The 21,552-nt window shown below is 40.5% G+C and overlaps 2 protein-coding genes across 2 annotated transcripts in view; one reads left to right on the top strand and one right to left on the bottom strand.

Moving 5' to 3' along the window:
• Positions 1-21,552, bottom strand: part of ARHGAP6 (Rho GTPase activating protein 6) — a 422,919-nt gene that overhangs the window by 375,705 nt on the left and 25,662 nt on the right. The window lies entirely within an intron of this gene.
• LOC129076832 (polyadenylate-binding protein 1-like) lies at positions 15,440-17,391 on the top strand. The gene is given in 2 exon segments (XM_054580994.1): positions 15,440-17,276; positions 17,279-17,391. Coding segments are annotated over 2 exon segments (1,950 nt in total).

Genomic DNA, 21,552 nt, shown 5'->3' on the forward strand with positions numbered 1-21,552 from the left:
TCGAAACATTAAAAATGGAACTTCCTTAGGACCAAGGGATTCCACTTCTGGGAATATATCCAAAGAAACCCAAAACACGACTTCCGGGCAAGATGGAGGTGTAGGTAAACACGCTTTACCTCCTTGTGCAACCGCAGAAAAAAAGACAGCTAGACCTCAAAACAAATAACACCCAGAACCATTAGAAAAATCAAGCTGTCCGACAACCAAGGATTTAAAGAAGCCACATTCATGCAGACGGGTAGGAGAGGCAGAGATGCAGTGTGGCGTGGAGAGGTGGTGGCGGTGGAATGGGCGGTCCCACAGTTACGTGTGGTGGGTAAAAATTGGGAGGGAGCAAATATGTAAATGTAGTAAGTTTAAGAGTCGATTAAAGATCAAAAGAGAAGTAGAGATATCTATGTCATAAATGTGGACATTATAAATATTCCCTACAGCTACATATTTTGCTGTAACATTAAAATGTAATTGATACTTTAAAAAAAGTCTAATCTTGAATCTTTCATAAATATTTCTAGCTTATTCCTTAGATGATGATATATCTCAATAAAAATATTAATACCTCACATTAGCACAGGACTTTAAAGTTTATCAAACAAAACATACATCTGGGAATCTACCAGGATTCTTGGCTGCAAGCAACAAAAGTCTGACTCTGACTTAAAAATCAAATGATATATTGCAATATACTGAGAAAATATTACTGTTTTCCAGGGAGTCGAGCTCGGAAAATGCTCAGAAATGGAGGCTAGGCAACAAAAGTATCCATCCCGGATACGTGACACTGGCACAGTGCCCGTCCACTGGAGGGCCCTGGGGAGGTCACTCCACCCTGCCACTCACCGCTCCGCTCCGCCTCTTTGTCTCAGCATCACTCACTCAAGGGGCCAAGCTCAGGCAGAAAGATCTGATTGGCTGACTCCAAGTCATGTGCCCTTTCCCCGCCCATCTGTGGGTGAGAGATGAACTATCTTCCCCTTTAGCTCCTGCAGATTAAGGTGGGGATCTGCTTTGCATCACAACTCGCATTATGGGTTTTGCCCAATTCTAGGAAAGGGGTGCTGACTTGGCAAACCCCGCTATCCACAACTTTTAGGTTTGATTGTCAAAACGGGAAAAGGTAGCCCTGGCTAGTATGGCTCAGTGGATTGAGCACCAGCCTGAGAACCAAAGGGTCACGAGTTCGATTCCCGGTCAGGGCATCTGCCTGGGTTGCCCGCCAGGTCCCCGGTAGGGGGAGCGTGAGAGGCAACACACACTGATGTTTCGCTCCCCTTTTCTCCCTCCCTTCCCCTCTCTAAAAATAAATAAAATCTTTAAAAAAAAGAGGAAAAGGATAAAATGAGAGAAAGGTGATAAGCTTGATAAAAGAGAATTAAGCTGAAGAATGTAAAACCATGGGTTTAAAAACAATATGTATTAGTCAATCAAAGCAGCAATAATATTACAGAACAAACCCCAAAATTCTGTAACTCATGAAAACAAGTATTATTTTCTTGCTCATACATCTTAGGTGGTTCTTTTTCAGGCCGGGTCAGCTTGGTTCAGCTCTAGGCTTCAGGTTGGGTCCAGATCTGTTCTGTGAAACCCCGGCTTAGAACGTTAGAGCTATGTAGGGTATGCTTTAATCACTGCAATATTTGGAGACCAGGGATCAACCTTAGTTTGTGCAAGCATATGTAAGACTTCTACTTACATCACACCCGCTCACCTTCCATTTGCTAAAGCACATCATGTAGCCAAACCCAGTATCAATAAGGTGTGAAAATATACTCTACCCAGGGGTGTCCAAACTTTAGGCATCTCTGGGCCACACTGGAAGAAGAAGGGTCGTCTTGGGCCACACATTAAATACATTGCAACGTGTAATCACAAAAAAATCTCATAATGTTTTAAGTAAATGTATGATTTGGTGTTGGGCCACATTCACAGCCATCGTGGGTTGCATGCAGCCTGCGGGCTATGGGTTGGACACCCCTGCTGGCTAGTACACTGCAAGATCACATTGCATGGGAGAGAGTGAAAAATCGAGAACAGAAGCCATCACGCTGTGCAAAGAGCCCATCGTTATGGCCCCAAAAGCACAAAAAAACCCTCAAGCACTCAAAACATTTCATGAAGAACAGTTTCATGGAGAAACTGGAAATGAACAACATGTCCACTGAATGTGACAAGAGTGAGAAACTGATGCTGACGTCATAAAGGAGTTCCAAGTTTCATGTGTGATTTAGAAGGCTGGGTTCTACAGGCATCTAGAAATTCCCAGTGTCCACATGGAATGCACACACTTCATGCAAGATACAGCTGTGACTTGTGTAGCTGGGCTCAAATCGTGCCAACGTGGAGCCTCCCCCATGTTCTCCATCCTCACCAAATAGCAGCATGTGTTGTACTCTTGAGATTCGGTTCTCTGGAAAAGGACTCTGAGCCAGGGAGTTGCAAGCAGAACATCCGTTAGAGAATCCTCTGAGGAGATAAAGCTGTGAGGAAGGGAACGGACAAGGATCAGGCAGAGGGAGGAGCTGACCCGAAAGGCAGCTGCGTTGGAGGTCTCAGATGACCAGACCCGGAGCTCTGGAGCTAGGGTGGCCCTTCAGAGGCAAAGAAGTCTGGCCTTCCCCCTCTCCCCACCCCCGCCCCGTCAGTCGGTTGGTGGGTATAGACTGCCCTCACAGAGGTCCTCTGACTTTGGGAGAGTCAGTTTTCTGGGCCAAGGACAATTCCGGTGAGGTGCGCAATGGCGAGCCTTCGGCAGGTATCATTCCCAGCAGCTGGACTTGAGTAGGTTGTCCCTGAAAAGGGGCCCAGACAGGACACCAAAGTGTCCACTACAGGTGGTACCCACCAGTCTGCTTGGGAATCTACGCTAAGTAACTGGAGGAAGAGAGAAGTTTGTGATTGTACCAGAGAAGAGCAAAGTAGAGTGGGGGCGGAATATTCTCCATGTGGTCCCTGGGATTGGGTTTGAGCTCTATGGCTAAGGCCCTTGCGTTTCCATGACAAATTCCACTCCCAAGCTTCAAGTCAAAATGACAAAGGTTGACCCAGAGCTGGGGAGCTGTCCACTCTTCCCTCCTTCTGCAGGAAACCAGCACCACGCTTGGAGCGTGTAGGGTCCGGCCTTTGTTTGTAGTGATCTGGGTAATGGGTAGAAAGGCAAACTGAAGTAAGCCCAACGATAGCATGATCTGTATGACAGCCGCGAGCAACTCTATTCTGCAATGGGGGGGGGGGGCGGGGGGCGGGGGGGGGGCGTGTAGATCCAGAGAGGGAGGAGGCCAGCGCTATGAAATGATCAAGATCCTAAGTAGGCTGACTAGGGAAAGGAAAACAAAGAGAGGAGAGGGAAGAGAGGACAGTGGAAAGGAAGACACAAATTATACAAACATGGTTTCCATGCTGTGATGAGTAGGACTTAGCGACTTCACTCATCGAAGGTTTTTTTGTGCCATGGAACTCAACCTCTCTTTAATTCTTTGAAGTGCAGCAAATTCTTTAAAGTGCAACCTAATTCTTTTATTGTAGCAAAGATTCAAGTTACTTTTTTACTTTTAGAGGTTGCTGGATTTGTGTTTATTTGAAAGAGACATTCAGTTGGGCTAACTAGGAAGTGGCTTAGCTTTACCCAGGTTATTCAAATGAAATGAGAGAACTATAATAATAAAGATTTGCAAGGACAGAGGCGCAACACTTGGTAGATGTCCGTTTGATGGTTCTCAAAGTACTGTCTGGCATTCCATGAAGCTCCTTGCTCTGTTACCGACTTCTGAAAACCCTCAGAAGGGCCTGCAGCTTCCATTTATTTATAGTGTGTGCATGATTTATGATCTCTTTGAGGGCAAGAGCTGTCCATACAGATCGAAGCTCCTTAGCAGTTCTTGTAGAGCACAGGATCAGCGATCGAACCCTGAGAGAATAAATGGATGGATCCTCACGGGGTCACACCATCAGCTAAAGTGAAAATGAAATCAATGGCCAGGATCTCCCTTAGGCCTATTCCAGGGAATATCGGGGGAAGAGAAGTAGGAACATCTTATCAGTGTAAAAGACTCCATTTCTCAAGTTGCTTTTAGATGCCTTGAGGCTCAGTTTTACTTTTTAAAATCTTAAAACTCCATCTGGACCCAATAGTAAATTTAGTCATTGTTTAATTGAGGTGCTTCTTTCACTTTCAAATGAAACCTGTCTAGCCCTCAGAATTTAACAGTTTAAATATGTTAGGAAGACATTTAGCAAAACATAAATGTTGCTCAAAATGGGGTGATTAAAAATGCCACATTGTGAAATCACCTCATTCATTCATTGCTGAATTCTCTCCACTCTGTTTTATATTTCCTTTGTTCTTGTTTCCCTCAACAAGATGCTCAAATAATTCTGCCTTAGTAAGTATTAAGATTTTATTCTTATAGTTGCTACTTCATGAACTATCTTCATAATTCCTATATGTTTTATGGTCTACATTTAAAATACTGGAAGCATCTTTAAATGCTTGGCTGTCACCGACGAAGACCAAAGATTACAGTCTGTATAAATGCGTTCCTGGCAGACTATACTTTTTTGCCCCTCTGCATTTTGACAACCTCTTCCTGCATTCAATGCTGCCTTATAAGGAACTTATTTTTCTTATGGTTTCCACTGTCTCAAGTGATAATATCTACAGAAGTCCAAAGAGACGGTGGGTAATCACTGTGCACAATTTACAGAGTTCCTTCACACGCAGCATTTCCTGTCCAGAGTTCCCTGAAAAAGCCAGATCTAGACACAAGTGGATACAAAAGAAGGATTGCTGGTGATAATTATACCACAATCATTGATTCCACACAGTTTGTTTAATTTAAAGCAAGTTAAGAACATATTCCCACCATTATTTAGTGTTCAGAGACAGGTCAGGTGATGTTTGAGTTGCCCAGAGGGAAAATTCATGAAGCTCACAGAATTAGAATTACAGGCAAAGAAAGTAACTTACAATTTGAGGTTATGTTCAGGATTTTAAAATCTCCATCTCCCTTGTAAATATATATTTTAAAACAGCTATGAAGGAATGTAACCTAGTTCTCATTGTTGGCTGCTTGGTTACTGTTAAATCAGGCCATGTATAAAAGCATAGCTTGTCACAGTGACCTTGTATTCTACTTTAAATTTATGTTTAACTGTAGCCAAAAAGCTGGACCTACAAATAACTTGTAATCTTATGGCGTCTTTCAATAGTTCTGAGTCAACCAGTGCAAAATCTTCACAGCACAACTAATATTACAGGCTACAGTGAAACATAAGGAAAAATAATCTCATTTTGATCTATTTGCTTCAAAAACACTAATTTAAAAATTAAATCAGCCATGTGTATTAAATTATATGTCACTGATAAAATAGACTATTTACAGATGCTCCTTGACTTACGATGGGGTTATGTCCTGATACACCCATTATAAATTGAAAATATTGTAAGTCAAAAGTGCAGTTAATACATCTGACCTACTGAACATCATAGCTTAGCCTATTCTACCTTAAACGTGCTCAGAATAGCCCACGACTAGACAGAAACATCCAAGACATGACTACACTGTAGATTATCCATAACATCTTCCAGTGTTAAGCCCCAGGGACAGAAAAACACTAAAAACCAGCAAGGCCTATACCCTCAAGAAACTTATCCCCTTTTGAAAAATGAGCCTCTTTTTCAGCATACAAATAAATAATCAAAGACATTTTACATATAGAGATACATACACACTCTTTTGGTTTATAAGTAATAAAAATTCACTTCAAACTAGCTTAATCCCGCAAATACAATCATTGGAAAAACACTGTGCGTCTCAGTCTCACAGAGCCAGAGGGCCATGTGTACAGCTGGCCTCGGGAAGAATTAACAATCATCATAATTCCATCTGGCTGTTCATCTGCACTTAGCTGAACATAACTGCTTGACAAAATGCAGGCTTTATAGGAGCAACAACCTCTCTCTTGTTCAATACTGTACGTTCAATCTGTAGTTTCTGGCACATTGTAGACATCCAAACTAACGAAGTTCTCCCAATCCCAATTCTGAATTTCAGAAGAAAAAAACAGATTCTGATTCAATCAGCTGTCAGTGCACATACGACAAATGTTTGTTGGGATCCTCCCTTGAGATGGGAGGAGAGAACAGTTCTCCTTGAGGAGAGTTCTACCGTAACTCAGGATCCATAGAAATGCAATTTCAGTTTTGTTCTTTCAGAAAGTGTTATGATCCAGCTAATCTTGTGCATTCTTTCTTCCCTAGTTAATTGAGATTTAATTGACATGTGACACTGTGTAAGTTTAAGGTATACTATGTGTTGATTTGATACACTTATATATTGCAAAGTGATTACCGCCATAGTGCTGGTTAATACCGCCATCACATCATATCACACCACATCACACAGTTACCATTTCTTCTTTGTGGTGAGAACACTAAGGACCTACTCACTTGGAAACTTTCAAGTATAAAATATGGTATTATTAACTATGATCACCATGCTGTACATCAGATCACCGGGACGTAGAACTCATCTTGTACCTGGAAGCTTAAACTCTTTGACTAACATCTTCCCATTTCTCTCCCCCCCCCCCCCAGTGCCTGGTAACCATCATTATACTCTGTTTCTAATCCTTCTGCATTCTTACTCACTCCCTTTTAGATCCATAGATGTTTCTAATAATTCTGGCTTAAGAATTGAGAATGAAGTCTGCAAACAAACTCAAATCAAGTTATTATTCTCTGGTTATATACCGGCCAACTAGGCCTACCAGCTGCACACTTAAAATAAGGAAAGAGCATTGTTTAAACACTAAAGTTTCCATTATTCAAAATGCCTATAATTTCCTGAAATTCAGTGGTTTATCCTGGGTGGGAAAATCAGTTGATTGCTGTCTGTGTCAGACACCTTCAGAAACCAACAATTCTTTGTTATTTTGTCTGGGACCTACCATCCTGGATCGTTCGCCCAACATAAGCAGGGCCAATCACATTTTTGCATCTAGGAATTGAGACTATAAGGCTGGTGTCACAGCCAGATCACCCTCACATCCTATGACATACTATATTCATATGTAATACCATGTCCTGTGGAAAAATGAATGTTCATTACCTAGCCCGTATTATTGAGATTCTAACATAAAAGCAAATTGCTTTGAGTGAACAATGATTACATATACAAAGAGGACATTTTCTCTGAACACCCAAGTGGAAGTACAAGCATAGTCCCTGTAAGTCCTACATTTCTATAATATTTAAACTCATGTGATCATCAGGCAAATAAGGGTTTTTCAAATGCAGGCCATTCCGATTCACAATCCTCCACACTTGGGTGCATTGCTGGACAGTTAATCCCTTGGATAATATCACTTTTCAAGGAAGGTGAATTTTAGTAAAAAAAAAAAATTAGTAGGAAAGATTAATAATACCCTAATCTCCTTAGTAACTGAAGCTAATTTATGAGAACTATAAACTTTAATCTATTTCCAACTTTAAAACCAGAGAACATAAGTCAACCAAAATAGTATTTATGGCTAGCTATCAAAATTAAAATTGATTCCCTTTGGGCAGAAGTACCAAGAGCTCTGGATTTGGGGGAAAGATGTGGGATCTAATGCCTGGTCTGGAACCAAGATACTATACAGCTGTAAGCAAGTCACTTGGGCTATTAAAACTTAATTTTTCTCCTCTATCTGACAATACTTAATGATGAAGTATTGGACCATTTGGATCTCTCTAGGCATCTTTACAGCTCAAAAGCAATATATGCCTAACCCTGGCTGGTGTGGCTCAGTGGATTGAGTGCTGGCCTGTGAACCAAAGGGTCTCTAGTTCGATTCCCAGTCAGGGCACATGCCTGGGTTGCGGGCCAGGTCCCCAGTAAGGGGCGCCCGAAGCAACCACACGTTGATGTTTCTTTCTCTCTTTCTCTCCCTCCCTTCCCCTCTCTCTAAAAGTAAACAAATAAAATCTTTTAAAACAAAAACAAAAACAATGTATGCCTAGACATTAATACAAGTTTGTTTTATTAATTTCATTTTGTTAACATATAAAAGAATAACTTATAAAGACATTTCAATCTTAGGTTGTGTACATGACAATGCATTTCTGGTGACTCAGTGAAAAAGGGCAGCATGATTTGACCTATAGTTTATTCAGTGTTTAGGAATCTGATGTCTTTACTTGGCCTATAGTAAAAATGTTGACATGGATTACTGCCCTCTAATAAAAATAATTTTCATTATGTTTGGCCAGAAATCTGTGTGCGATGAAGAGTAGGGTCCAAACAACAGATCGGCATATCAGCTTTGGCAGCTTTGCCTCCTCCCTTCCTCCCTGCAGTCCCCTCCCCCCTTCTATCCCTGTCCAACATCATTAATCAAAACCAAGGCTTAACTATAAATAGGTACTGGAATTGACTTAACTAACTTTAACATGGAGGGAAAGGGCTGGGGTAGGTTCCAACTTGGCTACATTTCGCTTCATTCCTGAAGATTTTCCAGCAAGGTCCAAACCTCCTGCCGCCCTCTTCTCCTTCACAGCCTGTAATGTCCTTCTGCATTATAACTACAGGCAGGGCTTTACTTCTTACTCTGTATGACAATCTCATTGTCTTAATTTGCAACATGTAATGCCTGTGCCCAGTCCCAAAGAGATAATACATGAGGTCATAGAGAGACGTCCGTGTCTAAGTCATTCAAAAATGTCTAGAGAGTTTAGTTAGCCTGATCAATATTCAAATACAGAATTTGGCTAAAAATAAAGCAGGTTTATGGAGGTTTTGGTTATAAATCGAAAAAAAAGAAAAAGAAACAATCTCACAATCTAGTTAGGGCAGGAAGGTAATAAGAACACATCTAAATTAGTTGAACTATCAAGAAAAAAATGAAGAAAACTTTCATTTTTTTGTAAAACCTTCTATGATTTATAAGTAAGAAATAATTTTAAGTCCGTGCTGTATAGCGCCCTCTCTACTGCAAATATGTACTTGTGATAAGTGAAATACAAAGAGAACACCAAAAGATAACAGCAAAGCACAAAGACATACATCCTCAAACACCAGTAATGGTCAGTGTGATGTCACAAGGTGTTGGGCCCTTCTACAGGCAGTGAGAGGGGGCAATGGCTTTCCAGGGGGGATTGAAAGTCCTCTACTTACTATGAAGAGCTGAACCCACACTCAAGGTCTAAAGATGAACAGGATTTGGACCCTTCTGCTTGTTAAAGGAAATCAAAATCGACTACTGCCAATTAATTCCAGCATTTACCTTTGGTTAGCAAGAGGGAGGATATGACTTTGTTCTACAGGGAACATTTGGCAACATCTGGAGTTATTTTTGGTCATAAGGGAAGGGAAAGAAGTGCTACTAGGATCTAACAAGTAGAGGCCAAGAATGCTGTTAAGTACCCTACAAAGCATAAGACTACCTCACAACAAAGCATCACCTAATCCAAAATGTCAACAATTTCCCTATTGAGCAACCTTGGATTATATGAAGCGTTAGGCCCAGAACACATGTAATAAAATTAGTACAAGGCATATCGAGAAAATTTTAATATATTGCTAAGAATATATAACATTACTTGCGTAAACGGTGAGGTATACCATTTCATGATCGCAAGATTCAATATCATACATAGGTCAATTTTCCTAAATTAATATATAAATTCAAAGCCATCCCAAACAAAATTGCAATGTGATTGCTCAGGAAGCTAATAAGCTTATCATATAACTTACAGGGAAGAAGGGTCCAAGAATAGCCAAAAAAATTTTGAAGAATACCCAGTTCATTAATAGGAAAAAAGATAATGGAACTGATATTATACTTATAGAACAGAATATTATATAATGGTTAACATGAATAATTAGTACTACAATGAGCAAAGAAAGCACATTGCAGAGCGAGACCTATACATTAATACCACTAATAGAGATTTTTTTAAAAACATACAAAATGCTTGTTTTAGTCATAAATACATTACTATATAGGTCACAATAAATGGTCTTTACTGTCGTGTTTCTCCCAGTTGTAATAAATAATAATACCACAGCGGTGGAATATAACTAGGCCAATGCAATTAGGAGCGCACTGGTTTGTGACTTGGAGCATATTATCTAACCTCTGGGCCTCAGTTTCCTCGTCTGTAAAGGGAGGATTAACAGAATTTACATAAGATGAATGGGAGGACAAAATGTAATTACTGACCTAATTCACTCAGTGCCCGCTCTGGTAAGTAATAATCCTTCATCAAGTGATGACTGCTATTGTTCCCGTAGAAACCATTTCCTCTGTAGAGCTGAGAGACTGTGGCATTAGCAAACGCCAAGCCTCTGGGTAGCATGCCCCATTCACAACAAAGCCACTGTTTCCACAAATTTCAAATTCTAACATTACTTCTCCTGTCAACTGGCTGTCTTTTGTCTCTATTTTTAGACCCACAGGTAAATTTTCATTAACAATGTATTATGAAAGTCATTCCTTAACCGAATGTCACTGTAAATGTGAGGGGGGAAATGAAGCAAAGAGAAGCCACCGTCTTTGCAATAACAGATCGCTTTGCTACCCAAGTGTTTATGATCACAACTGTGAAAGGGACTGGCTTGTGTAATATTTGAGACTCTAGAGGAAAACAAAATGTGCCAGGAGGATCCACTTGTCCCCTCAAATGTCTGCCATAAGGGAGAATATTTATGACTTTGTTGTCGAGGCAAAGCTTCTGAAACTGGAATCCAAAATGATTTCCTAGACAATTATTGGAAAGTGACAGAGAAAATTCTATGACTAAAACATCGGGAAAGGAGCTGTCCCCCAGTACCATTTCCTGACTCATGAAAGCTGTAAGTGAATCTATAAAAAGGGGATTGTATTGTTATCTATTGTTGAGGATTGAAAGGATTTCTTAGAGAAAGCCTAACTAGTCTTTTGACAAAAGTTTCCTTTTAAAATACTATGTTTGGGATATATTTCGCATCTGTGCCAATGGCAGCAAAACTGCGTTCCCTTCTGTGACGCTCTACAGCAAGCTGATTATGAGAGTGTAAAGAAATTCTAACCGTACACCATTTTAGGTGCCACTGTGAACTGGAACAATGATAAACCCTTCCTCCAGGGCTCCTCTCAAAATGCCACCCAAAGCCTGATCCGGCAAAGCAAGCGGGCGATGACAGACCAAGTGCAGCCCACGACCTCAGTCCCCCCGTTTCCTCAGGTCCAGGGAACCCTGTGTTCGCTCCAGTGTTGCCATTCCGTGAACACGGCCCCTCACCTTGGGTATATGCCACAATTTGGAAATGCTTGACCTGCAAGCATGCCCTCATTACAAACCTCTATCCTTCCGTTTAACATATGTCCTTAATCTTTCTAAACCTCCCCTCTGTTGTCATTTGTAACTCATTTATTCATTCAACAAATATGTATTATTTATGCCAAGCACTGCGCTTGGACGTGGGGGTGCAATAACGAACAAGACCAACATGGTCCGTGGCCTAAGTAAGAAGTTGTGAATATGGAATATACATATATCTTCCATATATAATACATATACCTTCCATATAATATATATATATTCCATATAAAATCTATTTTTTATTTCCATATATGTATGTGTATCTATCTCCTCATTAGGACACTGGATTCTGAAAACGAAAGACGTTTGCTACAAACCTCTCCTAACTCCCCAAGGCAGCGTTCCGTGATTAAGGCTCCCCCAAACTGAAAGGCAGCGTCACTCCCTGTGGCCCCAGGAACAAGCGGCTCTCCAAGGCACCGAGCGGCCACAGGATGGCTGGGCTCAGGCTCCCCTTCACACACCCTTAAGGGTTCCCTGCCAAACCTGACCTCATGTCTTAACCACAAACACACAGCTAATAATAGCTTCTGCTCTTCACTTACAAAATACAATTCTTAAAGGCAATTTTTGAGAAACAGCCAGATGTCTGAAAGGAAAATTTACAAAGCCTAACCAGTAACTACTACCAAAACAAAACTCCCAGCAGCCACACAGCACTTCCAAGTTTTACCAGCAAAGTCCTTTGAAAAGAATCCAGGGCTCCCCCGACCAGTGTGTTTGTTCACCCTACAGGTCAGCTCCGTTAATTACCCCTGCCAGCTTCTGTTCTCTCAAAACAAGTGATAGATGAAAATCTTTTGGGCTAGGATCAAGAAAAATGTGTAACCAAATATTTTATATCTTTATGTATATTTAGACATCATTGTTAAAATCTGGCATGCGTTCAGTAGCTCTGAGGGAAATATTTATGTAAAGTGTTATATTTAGTTTTTAAAAAGCTGATGTCTCTTGTATTTTTTTATCCTTCAATTCAAAAATCAAATTATAACATCTTTGTTCCACTATACAGACTATTTGTAAAAAGCCTAACAGCCATCCAAAAAGTCCAATTTAAGTGACTTCCCAAAGGGCAGTGTGAGCTGTAAAGACATCAGACTCCACATGTGATGGAGATGCCTGGGCCCTAGAGACCTGTGGGCAAATAAAATTAACTTTCCGTGTGGCTCTGGCAGGTAAAAAAGGACTGTAACCTTTATGAAGCCAGAGCCCATGTCTGTTCTGTTCACAACTGTGTGCCTAATGCCAAGTGTAGTTAGCATGATGGTTGGCTCCATAAACATGTGATGTTTGAATTAATGGGAAGGGAGGGAGAGGGAGGGAGGGAGGGAGGGAGGCAGGAGGAGTGGATGAACAGAAACGTGAAGAATGCATAGATATTGTTGTGTATTTATTTGGATAGCTAGAGAAGAAGTTAGGTTAGAAAATAATCAATGAGTTATGGAAAGATTTCTGACCCCTGTTAACGACAGTCTTCCTCACTCTGGCAATAAGACAAAATACTCTGAGGAGAAGCCCTGAGGGGTGTGGCTCAGTGAGGTGGGGGTCGTCCTGCAAACCAAAAGGCTGCCGGTTTGAGTCAGAACAAAGCCACTGTTACCACAAATTTCAAATTCTAAGGTTACTCCCCCAGTCAACTGGCTGTCCTTTGTCTCTATTTGTAGCTCCACAGGTAAATTTTCCTTAACAATGTATTCTAAAAGTGGACTGAATGTCACTGTAAATATGAGGGGGAAAAATAGAACAAAGATAAGCCATTGTCTTTGCAATAAATAAAAACACAGGCCTGGGTTGCAGGCCAGGTCCCCGATTGAGGGCACGTGAGAGGCAAACTGATCGATGTTTTGCCCCTTCTCTTTCTCCCTCCCTTCCCCTCTCTCTAAAAATAAATAAATGAAATGTTAAGAAAAGCTTACAAATTAGGTGAATTAAGGTGCAGTTCCTGGAGGGACCTTTGATTAGCCAGGCAGATAACATCATCTTTTGGGGCCCATTTCCTCATCACTAAAATGGAAAAGTAAAATTTACTTGGAGGACTGTTGAGAGGATGGCATGAAATAACAAAGAAAGAACTCATTGGACCGCCTGGCAGGGTGCTTATGATACGATGCTGGAGATAAAATAGAGTTGACTATCACCTCTGTGCTAAAGGACACGCCACTCACATACAGAGATAGCTTCAGAAAGCTCAGGTTCCTGGAAACCTGGGATCACTTCAAGCGTACATAGCGAAAAGATCTTGCTTTCTGTTTATGCTGTAACATTATGTCTTTAAGCAAAATGCTTCTCGTGGTGAACTGTGATCCTGTTTCCCCTAAAAAGGTAAAAAGAAGTTTCTTCTTACCACCGCATGATTCCCCGTGTTGTGTGTGTTCTAGTGTTATTTTAAAAAAGAGGCAAGTGTGGGTGAAGGGTGACGCAGAAGTCTAGAGCAGAGGTCAGCAAACATTTCCTGAAAAGGATCACACAGTAACTGTTTTAGTCTTTGAGGACCGTATGTCACAACTACTCAACTCTGGTGTTACAGCATGAAAGCAGCCAGAGACAACAGGTAGATAAATGGGTGCGTGTATGTTCCAATAAAACTTATTTATGGACACTGAAATTTCAATTTCATGTAATTTTCACATGGCACAAAATATTCTTTTTTTTTACCTTTTGAGAGAGGTGCCAGTTTTTGGCACATGATGCAGTGTGCAAATGATGTTTCGTTGAATCTACACTTGAAATCTGTATGGTTTTGTGAACCGTCACCCCAATAAATGCAATTAAAAAAAAGGGAAAAATATCCTTCCGCCAATTTTTTTACAACCATTTAAACACATACAACAATTCTTTGTTAGCAGGCTGTATAGTAATGCATGAAAGCCTGCATTTGCTCCATGGGCCATAGTTTATCGACTCTTGGTGTAGAGTGAGCAGTTATTTTAGTACTGACTGCAGTCCTTCAATGAATTAGGAGTATTTGTTTTAAATACAATGTTTTTCTCCTGATGATCCAATGTTAAAGGTTTAAAATTTTACTTCTTAGCCTCCTCTCCTGGGTTGTTAGTGCTGAGAGTGCAGAGCGTGGGTTCTATGCTCAGAATATATTTATTATTATTTTTTTTATTGAAGTTTTTATTGAGGCAGTTACAGAGTCATATGTAATTGTCAGAAATAATACATAGAGATGAGTCAACCCTTTTATCCAGTACTTTCCAACATCAAGCAAAACTATCATACCGTATTACAACCAGGATATTGGTATTAATACAATTTAGTGATCTTATTCAGATATCCCTGGTTTTACTTTTACTTATTTCTCTGTGTATTTAGTTTTCTACAATTCAGTCATATGTATAGGTTCATGCATATACCACCAGAGTCAAGGCATATGGTTAAACAAACTGTAGTACACACATACCAAGAATAATATTGGGCAATAGAAACAGACTATTGATACATGCATTTACTTGTATGAATCTCCAGAGAATCAGACTGGGGGGCGGGGGGGGACAATCCCAGAAGGTTTCATAGAGTGTGATTACATTTAAATTACACTTTTGAAATGACATGGTTCCAGGGTTAAGAGAGAGGGCATGAGCTACACAAGGAAGTAGGTGTGATTTTGTAAGGGCACAGAGTGATTCTTGTGGTGATGGAAGTGTCTTGATAGAAGTACCTTGACACATTTATTATTTTTAAAAATCTTTTTTAAAAAAACCCTCAAATTTATCAAAATTCGCGTCGCCCCCGCCGGAGACTTTTTTCCTTCCTTTTTATAAACTAACCGAGTGAAGCAGCCAAGACAGAGACCAATCTGCCCGCGGCCCAGCAGCAGCTGCAAGAAGGAACCAAGAGACCGAGGCCTTCTGGCAGACCGGACTGTACATCGTCACCCTCACTCCCCAGCTGGAGGTCACCAGCCAATAGTTCTATGACCCTGTTACCGTTGAGTAGCGTTTGAGTCTGGCACATTTTTGTCCCTCTGCGCTTGCCCCCGCCGCCCTCCTCCTCTGGCTCTGGCGCTCAGCCCTAGCTGTTGCTGTGCTCTCCTCCTCTCAAAGATCGAGGCCTATGGCTCTGTCAAAGCCTGCCGAGATGAACCCCGAGATGAACCCCGGTGCCTCCAGCTTCCCCTCCTCCTCGCTGTACGTGGGAGACCTACACCCGGACGTGACCGAAGCGGTGCTCTACGGCAAGTTCATCCCAGCTGGGCCTATCCTCTCCATCCGGGTCTGCAGAGATGTGATCAGCGGCCGCTCCTTGGGCTACGGGTATGTGAACTTCTACCGGCCTGAGGACGCGAAGTGTGCTTTGAATACCATGAATTTTGATATTATATACGGCAAGCCGATTCGCATCATGTGGTCTCACCGTGACCCATCACTTCGCAAAAGTGGCGTGGGCAACGTATTTGTTAATCATTTAGACAGATCCATTGATCATAAAGCGCTGCATGATCTGTTTTCTGCTTTTGGTAACATCCTTTCGTGTAAGGTGGTTTGTGATGAAAATGGTTCCAAGGGTCATGGATTTGTACATTTTGAGACACAGGAAACAGCTCAAAAAGCTATTGAAAACATGAATGGCAGATATATAAATAATCGCAAAATATTCGTTGGGCAATATAAGTCTCCTAACCAACGGGAGGTAGAGCGCAAAGATAGGGCAAAAGAGTTCACCAATGTTTACGTTAAAAATTTTGGTGAGAATGTAAATGATGAGCGCCTTGGGGAAGTCTTTGGCCAGTTTGGACCTCTCTTAAGTGTCAAAGTAATGACTAATGAAAGTGGAAGATCCAAAGGTTTTGGATTTGTAAGGTTCAAATGCCATGCAGATGCCCAGAAAGCTGTAGATGAGATGGATGGCAAGGAGCTCGATAATACAATTATTTACGTTTCCCGAGCTCAGAGAAAAAAGGAAAGGCAGACAGAACTTAAGCACAAATTAGAAGAGATTAAGCAAAATAGAATCACCAAAGACCAGGGTGTTAACCTTTATGTGAAAAACCTTGCTGAGGATATTGACGATGCACGTCTCTTTAAAGAGTTCTGTCCATTCGGTACAGTCATTAGTGCAAAGGTTATGACGAAGGGCAGTCACAGAAAAGGTTTCGGTTTTGTATGCTTCTCTTCCCGAGAAGAAGCCACTAAAGCAGTAGCAGACATGAATGGTAGAATTGTGTCTTCCAAGCCATTGTATGTATCTTTCGCTCAGTACAAAGAAGAGCGCCAAGCTCACCTCGCTAGCCACTATATGCAGAGAATGCCACCTATGACGTCTATGTTCGACCCAGCAGCCGACCCCTACCAGGAAGCACTTCCATGCTTCTTGATGCCGGCCGGCCTACACACCGAGGACTATGCTGTCTACTATCCTCCCAACCAAGCCATTTGCCTAGCACCAAGTCCTCACTGCGCTGATCAGGGTATATCCGAAAGTGTGCCCGGTGCTACTGGCCCAGCCACTCTTCCTTCACCATTCAGCACCGCGATACCAGCTTCTTCACAGCTTCCACGAGGCATCCTGACAGAGCCACTGCATGTTGCTGGCACATCAACAGCGACAGCGGGTCGACGTCCTTCAGCCGCTGCCACTGCCCGCGCCGCTCTGCAGTATGAATACACTGAAGGCGTCTGCAATCCTCGACAACTTAATGCACAGCCACAAGCTACCATTAAGCAGCCTGCTGTTCGTGTACAAAATCAGAAGTCTTTGATTGCTTCCAGGTTGGCGTCTGCCCCTCCTCAAGAGCAAAAGGAAATTCTGGGCAAATGGCTGTTTCCTCTCATTGAAGCCATGCAGCCTACCCATGCTAATAAGATCACTGGCATGGTGCTGGAGATGGATAATTCGGAACTTCTTCATATGCTTGAGTCTCCAGAGTCTCTCAGTTCCAAAGTTGATGAAGCTGTAGCTGTGTTACAAGCCTGCGAGGCTCAAGGGGCTACCAGAAAGCCATTAACAGTGCCACGATGGTTCCAGTTTTAAAATTCGCCAGAGACCACAAGAAGAAACCTGTGCTTCACCGAAGGAAAAAATCTAAACATCGAAAAACATAAATGTTATAGGAGAAAATTGCAAAACATAAAATACGTTTTAAAAAGAACTTTGAACTTTATGTACTGAGAAAATGCCAGGTCTAGCAAACATATTGCTAGTCCTAGATTATTTGTTGACTTTAAAAAACAAAGAAAAAGCATAAAAAAATAGTAAAATATAAAAATGAATTAATGTTTTATGGATTCTAAGAAAAAAATTTTTCAGCAAAGTACAAAAATTTAAAGCATTGTTTCTTTAATTTTGTAATTCTTTACTGTTGTTGGGTTATATAATTCTTGCTTTAGTAAAAGTTCATTAAATAGTGAAAAAAGTATATTTAATATTTTACCTAGAAGTGAAGCACTATGGTCAACTACTTTATTAGTGAAGTTTGGGAATACTTAAGACATGCAGATGTTTGCTATTGGACACCGATTAACAAATGTCAGGTTAAGAAATAAGAGAAAAATAAAATTATTTTCTTGTGGTTTCTGCTTAATTGTTGAAGTGTGTTTTTACAGTGATGACTATTGGGAAAGCATATTTCATTTCCTAATATAATAAATAATACATAAGGATCTCCTATCCTGCTGGTAGAAAGCCTTTGGGATTACTTTTTCCATGGCTTATTAAAATCTGCCTTTGATGGATGGAAGGTATTATGCTAAGTGAAATGAGCCAGTCAGAGAAAGACAAATAACACATGATTTCACTTATATGTGCAGTCTAATGAACAAAATAAACTAATAAAATAGAAACAGACAGCTGTCAGAAGGGAGGGAGGCCGGGGCATTGGGTGAAAAAGATGAAGGAATTAAAAAAACAACAACAACTCATAGACACACACAACAGTGTGGGGCTGACCAGAGGGAAAGGGGGGTGGGGGAGGTAGAAGAGGGAAAAGGGGGGATAAATGGTGATGGAAGGAGACTTGATTTTGGGTGGTGAACACATAATACAATAGACAGACGATGTGTTATACAATTGTATACTTGAAACCTACAGAATTTTATTGACCGATGTCGCCCCAATAAATTCAATAATTTTTTTTTTTAAACGTGACTTTGGAGGCAGAGAATTGAAATTCTCAAACCACAGCTTAACTTACAATTGGAAAAGCTCCAATTTGACTTGAACATTAACCCTCTAAGTTAGAGACTTGGAGTTATTTGTCTTGTTTATTTTCCTTTAGGAAATTGCATTTTTAATTGACCTAAATCTAACTCCTGCAGATTCTGCATAAATGATCACAGTGTAAAGAATTTAAATCTAATTTCTACTTCTACTTGGTCCATTAAAACTCAGCAGGAACTTCTGCTAAACTGCCAAATTTAAATCTTTTCCAGTTTTCACAAATACATAGAAGCAGTATATGAATGGATACTGTTCATTCTGTTGATATACTGTCGCTGTAGACTGAATGTTTGTGTTCACCCCAAACTTCATATGTTGAAGCCTGAATCCCAGTATGACGGTATTTGGAAGTAGAGCCTTTGGGAGGTAATCAAAATTAGTTGAGGTCATGAGAATGGGGCCTCCAATAATGGGAGTAGTGTCCTCATAAGAAGAGAAAAAGACCAGAGCGGTCTCTCTACCATGTGAAGACACAGCAAGAAAGCAGCCACCTGCAAGAGGCCCACTCTATGGTATTTCGTTGTAACCAGCCAAGGTAGGGAAATTGTATTGCTACATGTAGTTTAAAACATGCTTTCTCTATCGGTGCTGCCCTCAGCAAATTATTCTTAGCCTATTTTCAGTAAATTAAGGATTATAGTGGCAGCTGAATTGGCATCACCATGAAGATAAAAAAGTATTTGTAAAGCACATAAGGAACACTTGATAAATAATGACTTACAGACATACATTTATGTATTTACTTGTAGATCTAGGGGTTTAAGCTAAATACTTAACTGATTATTTTTATTTAAATGTTTAGTAAGCTTCAACCAAATAATGGTCATGGGATGATATGATGAGAAAAATAAAAATTAAAATAACAGAGAATGCTTCTTAAGCTGGCGAGGTCTTTTTTTTTTTTTTAAACTATTCAGTATTGGCCAATAAAATACTCAGAGACATGTTAAATGGCCTTATCTTTCTGGAAAGTAATTTGGCAATATTCCTAAATCCTTAACATTATCCATACAACTTTGAGTCATTGATTCCTCTTTTAGCAATGACTTGTAGTGGAATAATAAAATGTGCAGTGACAGACAGATGAATGAGGATTATTTATAGCAGACAGTAATTTGAAATCTAAATATCCAACAACATAAGAATAGTTGAAATATGGCATATCTTTACTCTGTTTTTCTCAGCAGCCATTTAAAAAATCACATTTTTAATAATCTTAATGACAGGAAATTTTATGAGTATTATATAAAATGTTATAAAGCCATAAATGAGATATTCTCTAATTGTGTTAGTCATCTATTGCTATAGAACAGACTACCTCAAAACTAAGCAGCTTAAACAACACACATTTATTGTCATAGATTTTGTGGGTCAGGAACCCAGCCACAACTTAGCTGGTTCCTCTGCTCGGGACCCCACAAAGCTGTGATCAAGGTGTCCACTGAGGCTGCAGCCTCATCTTGAGGCTCAACTGGGGAAGAATATGGATTCGGTTCATTGAGGGCTGTGGGGCTGAGGGCTTTATTTCCTTGCTGGCTGTGGGCAGAGGCCACCCTCAGTGCCTTGCCATGCTCTGACATGCCAGCTTGCTTCGAGGGAGAGTCTGCTAGCAACTCAAAATTCACAGCCCTTTGTGCCCTAATAATGGAAGTGACATTCCCTTCAACGTTGCCATATTCTATTGATTATAAGCAAGTAACTCACAGGGAGGGAATCACATCAGGCCATGGATTCCAGAGGCGGGGATCATTGGGGGGCCGTCATAGAGAATGCCTACCACATATATACACGTTTATGCATTAATATAGTATATGGATATATTTTAAAAACTGCAAGGAAATATGCCAAAATATTCCAAGTATGTATCTGTAAAATAAAGGATTATGGGTGATTTTTAGTTTTCTCTTCACAGTTTCTATATTCTAGGAAGTTTTTTTATAATGACCATATATTACTTTTATGATTAGAAAAATATCTTTTATTTTTTTAATAAATAGTAAAAATTATAATTTTACTCAGAATGCTACAATTAAGTTATTCTCAAATGATTCTTTCTGTGATAAAATACTCCTATAAAGGTCTGGTTGCAGTTAAAAATATCTAAATCTGGGTGGATACTTTCAAACATCTGGTAACTAAATGAGTACTCGGGACATGATTAGCTGTATTTGGCTTAATTTTAACCCTTTCTACTGCATAAGTTTACAAAAACCCAGGAGGAAGATCTTTAAATAACCAGGTTTTGGGGTTTTTTTTAGTGCCAATACACATGTTTAGTCACAGTCATAGAAAGAAATGTTATTATGCAGGTAAGTCAGCTATTCAAAAAGAATTTTCTTTTTTTTAAGATGTTATTTATTTATTTATTTATTTATTTATTTTTAGAGAAGGGAAGGGAGGGAGAGAGGGAGAGAAACATCAATGTGTGGTTGCATCTCGCACACCCCCTACTGGGGACCTGGCCTTCAACCCAGGCCTGTGCCCAACCCTGGGAATCAAACCAACGACCCTGTGGTTCACAGGCCTGTGCTCAGTCCACTGAGCCACACCAGCTAGGGCTCAATAAGCATTTCCTGTCCTCTTTCGGCTTCGCAATGTCCTTGGTGCTTCAGGTAGACACAGTCCTTGTGCTCAAGAAGGTTACTTTCTAATTGTTAAGACAGAACAAAACGTACATCAAATAACAGCACATAATTCTTTCTTTGAGGTACATAAAACATCCTCATTTCTGATATGCTTGCACCACCGATTCTTAGTAATTCAGATAAAGGAAGGCTGAAGTGCTCCAAAGATCTTCCTTGGAGAGGAGGTGCCCTAGACCGTCCAAAGCAGGTAGCGCTCGAGTACACGTGGACGGAAAACAAGGCGAAGTCTGACCAGTACAATCTCAGGTTATGCCCGTGACTCTAATGTTATTATTAATAGCACCCCTTTTCATATCCAAAGTGTCCTTACTTTGACAATAAATTACATGAACATCCTAAGTGAAATTAGAGGGCACTTATGTTCACTACGTTGTCAATCTCCTCAATAGACAATAATTCCTA

Source organism: Pteronotus mesoamericanus, unplaced genomic scaffold (genome assembly GCF_021234165.1).
Source record: "Pteronotus mesoamericanus isolate MK-2021 breed Mesoamerican mustached bat unplaced genomic scaffold, CSHL_Meso_final contig_65, whole genome shotgun sequence".
Taxonomy (NCBI): Eukaryota; Metazoa; Chordata; class Mammalia; order Chiroptera; family Mormoopidae; genus Pteronotus; species Pteronotus mesoamericanus.